At 40.8% G+C, this 7,895-nt stretch overlaps 1 protein-coding gene across 1 annotated transcript in view; it reads right to left on the reverse strand.

Moving 5' to 3' along the window:
- Positions 1–7,895, reverse strand: part of peli3 (pellino E3 ubiquitin protein ligase family member 3) — a 46,873-nt gene that overhangs the window by 15,009 nt on the left and 23,969 nt on the right. Inside the window, exons 3-4 of the mRNA XM_037682308.1 lie at positions 7,298–7,427; positions 3,739–3,840 (exon numbers count right to left, since the gene is read on the reverse strand). Coding sequence (XP_037538236.1) covers positions 3,739–3,840; positions 7,298–7,427 — 232 coding nt within the window. The remainder of the gene's footprint in view (positions 1–3,738; positions 3,841–7,297; positions 7,428–7,895) is intronic.

The following is a 7,895-nucleotide window of genomic DNA, read 5'->3' on the forward strand; positions in this document are numbered from 1 at the left end:
AACAGTGTGAGGAACAGTGTGACGAATAGTGCGAGGAACAGTGCGAGACACAGTGTGAGGAACAGTGCGAGGCACAGTGTGAGGTACAGTGAGGAACAGTGTCAGAAACAGTGACAGAAGATAACATACATAAATATATATATATATTTATACACAAACTGGATTCCAAAAAAGTTGGGACACTAAACAAATCGTGAATAAAAACTGAATGCAATGATGTGGAGGTGCCAACATCTAATATTTTATTCAGAATAGAACACAAATCACAGATCAAAAGTTTAAACTGAGAGAATGTATCATTTTAAGGGAAAAATCTGTTGTTTCCAAATTTCATGGCATCAACAAATTCCAAAAAAGTTGGGAAAAGTGTATTTTTACCACTGTGTGGCATCCCCCCTTTTTACAACACTCAAGAGACGTCTGGGGACAGAGGAGACCAGTTTCTCAAGTTTAGAAATAGGAATGCTCTCCCATTCATGTCTAATACAGGCCTCTAACTGTTCAATCGTCTTGGGCCTTCTTTGTCGCACCTTCCTCTTTATGATGCGCCAAATGTTCTCTTTAGGTGAAGAATCTGGACTGCAGGCTGGCCATTTCAGTACCCGGATCCTTCTCCTACGTAGCCATGATGTTGTGATTGCTGCAGAATGTGGTCTGGCATTATCGTGTTGAAAAATGCAGGGTCTTCCCTGAAAGAGATGACGTCTAGATGGGAGTATATGTTGTTCTAGAACCTGAACATAGTTCTCTGCATTAATGGTGCCTTTCCAGACATGCAAGCTGCCCATGCCACAAGCGCTCATGCAACCCCATACCATCAGTGACGCAGGCTTCTGAACGGAGCGTTGATAACAACTTGGGCTATCCTTGTCCTCTCTGGTCCGGATGACATGGCGTCCCAGTGTTTCATAAAGAACTTCAAATCGTGACTCATCTGACCACAGAACTGTCTTCCATTTTGCCACACTCCATTTTAAATGACCCCTGGCCCAGTGCAAACGTCTGAGCTTGTGGACCTTGCTTGGAAAAGGCTTCCTCTTTGCACTGTAGTTTCAGCTGGCAACGGCGGATGGCACGGTGGATTGTGTTCACTGACAATGCTTTCTGGAAGTATTCCTGAGCCCATTCTGTTATTTCCTTGACAGTGGCATTCCTGTTTGAGGTGCAGTGACGTTTAAGGGCACGGAGATCACGAGCATCCAGTAGAGTTTTACGGCCTTGACCCTTACGCACAGCTATTGTTCCAGATTCTCTGAATCTTTTGATGATGTTATGCACGGTTGATGATGATAACTTAAAAGTCTTTGCTATTTTACATTGGGTAACACCATTCTGGAACTATCTTTCGGCGCAACAATGGTGGAATTGGTGATCCTCTTACCATCTTGGCTTCTGTGAGACACTGACACTCTGAGAAGCTCTTTTTATACCCAATCATGTTGTCAACTGACCTAATTAGTGTTAATTGGTCTTCCAGCTGTTCGTTATATGCTCAATTTCCTTTTTCCAGCCACTTATTGCTACTTGTCCCAACTTTTTTGGGATTTGTTGACACTGTGAAATTTTGAATCAACATATTTTTCCTTTAAAATGTTATATTTACTCAGATTAAAATTTTGATCTGTCATCTGTTATATTACGAATAAAATATTGACATTTGCCATCTCCACATCATTGCATTCAGTTTTTATTCACAATTTGTTTAGTGTCCCAACCTTTTTGGAATCCGGTTTGTATATACATACACACATACATATATATATACAGGTCCTTCTCAAAAAATTAGCATATTGTGATAAAGGTTATTATTTTCCATAATGTAATGATAAAAATGAAACTTTCATATATTTCAGATTCATTGCACACCAACTGAAATATTTCAGGTCTTTAATTGTTTTAATATTGATGATTATGGCATACAGCTCATGAAAACCCAAAATGCCTGTCTCAAAAAATTAGCATATCATGAAAAGGTTCTCTAAACAAGCTATTAACCTAACCATCTGAATCAACGATGTAACTCTAAACACCTGCAAAAGATTCCTGAGGCTTTTAAAAACTCCCAGCCTTGTTCATTACTCAAAACCGCAATCATGGGTAAGACTGCCGACCTGACTGCTGTCCAGAAGGCCATCATTGACACCCTCAAGCAAGAGGGTAAGACACAGAAAGAAATTGCTGAACTAATAGGCTGTTCCCAGAGTGCTGTATCAAGGCACCTCAGTGGGAAGTCTGTGGGAAGGGAAAAGTGTGGCAGAAAACGCTGCACAACGAGAAGAGGTGACCGGACCCTGAGGAGGATTGTGGAGAAGGGCCGATTCCAGACCTTGGGGGACCTGCGGAAGCAGTGGACTGAGTCTGGAGTAGAAACATCCAGAGCCACCGTGCACAGGCGTGTGCAGGAAATGGGCTACAGGTGCCGCATTCCCCAGGTCAAGCCACTCTTGAACAAGAGACTGCGTCAGAAGCATCTCGCCTGGGACTGCTGCTGAGTGGTCCAAAGTTATGTTCTCTGATTACAGTAAATTTTGCATTTCCTTTGGAAATCAAGGTCCCAGAGTCTGGAGGAAGAGAGGAGACACAGAATTCACATTGCTTGAGGTCCAGTGTCAAGTTTCCACAGTCACTGGGGTGTCATGTCATCTGCTGGTGTTGGTCCACTGTGTTTAATCAAGGGCAGGGTCAATGCAGCTAGCTATCAGGAGATTTTGGAGCACTTCATGCTTCCATCTGCTGAAAAGCTTTATGGAGATGAAAATTTCATTTTTCAGCACGACCTGGCACCTGCTCACAGTGCCAAAACCACTGGTAAATGGTTTACTGACCATGGTATTACTGTGCTCAATTGGCCTGCCAACTCTCCTGACCTGAACCCCATAGAGAACCTGTGGGATATTGTGAAGAGAAAGTTGAGAGATGCAAGACCCAACACTCTGGATGAGCTTAAGGCCGCTATCGAAGCATCCTGGGCCTCCATAACACCTCAGCAGTGCCACAAGCTGATTGCCTCCATGCCACGCCGCACTGAAGCAGTCATTCATGCAAAAAGATTCCCGACCAAGTATTGAGTGCATAACTGAACATGATTATTTGAAGGTTGGTGTTTTTTGTATTAAAAACACTTGTCTTTCATTGGGGGGATGAAATATGCTAATTTTTTGGGACAGGCATTTTGGGTTTTCATGAGCTGTATGCCATAATCATCAGTATTAAAACAATTAAAGACCTGAAATATTTCAGTTGGTGTGCAATGAATCTGAAATATATGAAAGTTTCATTTTTATCATTACATTATGGAAAATAATGACCTTTATTACAATATGCTAATTTTTTGAGAAAATATATATATATATGTATATATTTATACACCTGTAGCCTGTATATATATATATATATATATATATATATATATATATATATATAAATCCCATATACATTCTTCATTTTGCACCTGAGAAGTAGGCGTGGTCAAAAGTGCTTACAAGTGGCAAAGTGAAACAGGAGGCAGAGAGCTGTGATCATGACATTCTGTACTCTTTTAGAGTGTATAGAGTTTAGAAACATTGTTTAGAATATTGCAAGAGTGTGGGAAGAGTTTATAATGGCTTCATATATAACACGAGGGAACACTGTATAATGATTGTTTTAGGAAAACAGCATTTCCGTTGACAAGGCCTAAAACTACAGCAACATGTTCAAAGTACATGTATGTGCGTGCATGTGTATACAGACACAAACCTGAAACATGTCTGTGTTGATGTCATTTGTGTAGTCCACGATGACAGAGTGGCTCCGAGACAGTGTGTAGGAGATGCTATGCTGGCTTTTGTTGCTAAGAGCCTGTCAATGAAGAAGACATCTTTAGTCACATGGTGAGGAGCTAAAAGCAAGGCCATCAGAAAAATCTATCCAGAGCACAAACTGTTCTACACAGCACTGTAAATCATACTGCCATACATTTAACAGACATGCTGTTTTAGAAAACAATCAATTTAACATTTTAAATCCTAACTTTCAGTGTTAGGTCACACTTCAATCAGGACAATTTTTAATCAGTGTCTTTCATTAATTTTTCATTTTGAACATCCATCTATCCAGCCAGCCATCCATTATCTTCCGCTTATTCTGAAGTTGGGTCGCAGGCACAGCAGCTTGAGCAGGGAGGTCCAGATATCTCTTTCCACAGCCACCTCTTCCAGCTCTTCTGGGAGGACTCCAAGGTGTTCCCAGGCCAACCGAGAGACAGTAACTCCAGCCTGTCCTGGGTCTTCCCCAGGGTCAGACATGCCCGAAGCACCTCCCTAGGGAGGCATCCAGGGAGCATCCTTACCAGATGCTCGAACCACCTCAACTGGCTCCTCTCGATGTGGAGGAACAGCGGTTCTACTCTGAGTCTCTCCAGGATAACTGAACTTTTCACCCTATCTCTAAGGGAGAGTCCAGCTACCCTGCGGAGGAAACTCATTTCAACCGCCTGTATCCACGATCTCATTCTTTCAGTCACTACCCAGAGTTCATGACCATAGGTGAGGGTAGGAACGTAGACTGACCGGTAAACAGAGAGCTTTGTCTTACAGCTCAGCTCTCTCTTCACCCCAACGGACCAGTACAGAGTCCACAATACTGCAGATGCTGCAACAATCCATCTGTCAATCTCACGCTCCATTCTTCCCTCACTCATGAACCAAACCCTAAGATACTTAAACTCCTCCACTTAAGGCAGAACCTCATACTCGACCTAAAGGGAGCAATCCACCCTTTTCCGACTGAGGACCATGGCCTCAGATTTGGAGGTGCTGATTCTCATCCCAGCTGCTTCACACTCGGCTGCAAACTGCTTCAGTGAGAGCTGAAGTTTACGGCATGATGATGCCAATAGGACCACAACATCTGCAAAGAGCAGCGATGGAATCCTGAGGCCTCAGTATGCCTCATTTTCCTTCCACAGACCAAAAACATGCATGTTAGACTGATTGGTAACTCTAAATTGTCCCTAGGTGTGAGTGAGAGAGTGAATGTTTTTTTTGTCTCGTTTGTCTCTATGTGTCCCTGTGATGGACTGGAAACCTGTCCAGGGTGTACCCCGCCTTTTGCACAGTGATAGCTGGACATTGAGCACCAGTGAACCCCATGACCCGAAAAAGAAGAAATGGGTAAAGATAATGGATGATGGATGGAAGTTTCACTGGATGTCCTAAAGACAGCTCATCAACGAATCAGAGCTGTTGAAGCTGCTAAGACTTATTTTTCTTATCTAATGTGGTTTAATACAACAGTCACAGACCTCAGGTTCTTTTTGTTTTTAACTCTGTTATGGATTAAAAAAAGGTTTGTAAGCTCAGTCATCCAGGTAGATAAAAACAAAGAATGACACGTGTAGCCCAGTTTGAACTGTGATATATAGTACAAACTAAGTATTAAACAAAGTTTTAACTCCACCCTCGTTTGTCCCACTCTGGGCCACTTAGCAAGGCCCTTAACCCCCACCATCTACTCCCAAAAACAGGTGTCTCTTGAAAATGAGTTGTCATGACTCAATGAGACTACATGTATAAATAAAAGGTAAATGAAAAAAATAGTTCATAGTGATATCATTTAAGTTTGAAAAACAATGTCTAAGTGATAAAAGTGGAATAAATATGAAAGATAAAAACTCTTGTCATTTAAAAATTTATCATTTTAAAAACAGCTCATATCTGGTCAAGAAAATCTAGTTCAAGCAGACTAAAACAGGTAGTTGTCATTTTTACTACATTCCTTGTATGCTACATATAAGTATGTTTGAGGAGTGTGCAGATGGGTAAATGCCACATGGCAGGTTATAACCTACTCTGAGTTGTGCTAAGTGTCAGTCTTATTCAGTTTTGTTTTGTATTGGATTAAGCATTTTATTTTGTCCAATCAGATGGGAGTGGGCACGATTAATGGTACGCTGCATGAAACGTGGGTCAGTGTGAAAACCAGACAATTCAGAGAGCAGAGCGACGCAAATGTGGGACAATAACAGAGTAAAGCTATCTATTTCAACGGTTAATGCAGAGGTGCCGACTGTAACGGACTTTAAGAAGCATATGAAAGTGGACCAGGAGCTAATCTTTGGACCTTCTGGACGAGTAGAAGTTCCCAATTCAGTTGCTGGGTTTCCACCATAGAGTTTGCTGCCAGGAAGAACCTTGGTGTTCGTGTGACATCACCTGCCTACTTTCCTTACTCAGTGCCATATTAAAGGGATCTCCACATCTACCTGTCCTGATCCAATCTTGAACTCTGAAGGATTTGTGAGTACAAAACTAAACCAACGCTCGTGCTTTTCATTTTATTTGCTCAGTGAGTGAACAAGCTGTTTGTTTTTAGCTCCCACGCACGTAATCATCGATTTAAGCCTGCAACGGGTTATTTTGGGGTTGAATTTTATGTTTGAAAAGCCTTACCTTTATTTTTTGTTATTAAAAAAAACATTGTTCTGTTTTATTTTATGTATGAAGCAGAAAAAAATTCTTAGTGGGTTAAACAAAGTGTAAAGTCATAATTCCCTGCTATATGGAGACACCTCCATTAAATTAAATATAAACACCCAGTAAACTCTTAGTACAGCTATCTTTAAAATAACGTTCCCAGGGCCCCGACCAATGTACTACGTTTCAATCTAACCCACTGGTTAACTCTTTAGCGACGTGGTACAGGTGCTACACGATTGAACCTTTTTTTGTTTTTGTTTCTGTTATGGATCCTTATGGGAGGAGCACTCCGGTCAACCAAACAGTTTCTTTAGATGTTCCTGAATCTAAACTGCAGTCCAGAGGTGACTGGGCTTTTACAGTTGTTGCTTCAGAACAGCGAGACATTTGACGTGATCATTAAAGGCCATTGAGTCTGCTGAGACTTTTATATCTTGGCTCCAGACCCATCTTTTTCACCTGGAGTTTGATTCAGGCAGAGTTTAAGAAACTGCCGATAGTTTTTATGTATTTTATGTTGAACTTGCTTGTGTTTCCTTAATGACACAAGATTCTGTGTGTTTCCTGTTCTTATTGTTGTTTAACATTTTCATTTGACTTAATTTTAAAGCACTTTGGTCTACTTCTGTTGTTTTTATATGCTATATAAATAAATTGTATAAAGATAAATTAGTCTCAAAAAAGCAACTTTTGCCAAATATTTTTAAACTAATTTCTCATCAGCAAACATGCAAATGACCATTACTGTTGTGAGCAATAACTCAGGCACAATTTAAGATTAAATCTAGTAAAAATTCAAGAAAGTAGGTCGTTAAAAAATGTAAAAACTGAACTCCAACCTTTGACACCAGAGGTGTGGAGACATTATGGATGACATCAGGTTTGACCCCGTTGGCTTTAGGTCTCTTGTAAAGAGCAAGGCGGCTTCTCCTACGACCTTTGTCTCCGTTGGCCAGTGACCCATTGTGCCTGTAAAGCATAGGAATAAACCAGTTTCAACTGTAGGAACCTTTTCAATAAAACGGTAATTTTGTGTAGATACATTTTTTTTCTACAGCAGAAATCAAGCTCTAAACAAATTATCCAGGTAAAAACCTATTCATAATATAAATTCAGCTCAAAATGTTTGCTTTTTAGAGTTTCTGCCTCCTTTTCCTTTTGACTGGTGGTAAATAGAACATGATCATGAACATCCGAGGCAGCGTAGTGTCGGATCCTGGCGAGTGGAGGGAGCAATTTTATCCACCACCAGGTACAAGGGTGGAGCCAGGGGGTGGCCAATGGGGGCCTTGGCCTCTGTATATTGATATTTGGCCACCCCATTTAAACTGTTTTTGTAAGCAGAATAAAAACTAGAAAGTTTAGCTCCCTCCCTCCCTGGCTGGTTTACATATATATATATATATATATATATATATATATATATATATATATATA

The sequence above is a fragment of the Nematolebias whitei genome, chromosome 1 (genome assembly GCF_014905685.2).
Source record: "Nematolebias whitei isolate Nwh7 chromosome 1, NemWhi1, whole genome shotgun sequence".
In the NCBI taxonomy this organism is placed as follows: domain Eukaryota; kingdom Metazoa; phylum Chordata; class Actinopteri; order Cyprinodontiformes; family Rivulidae; genus Nematolebias; species Nematolebias whitei.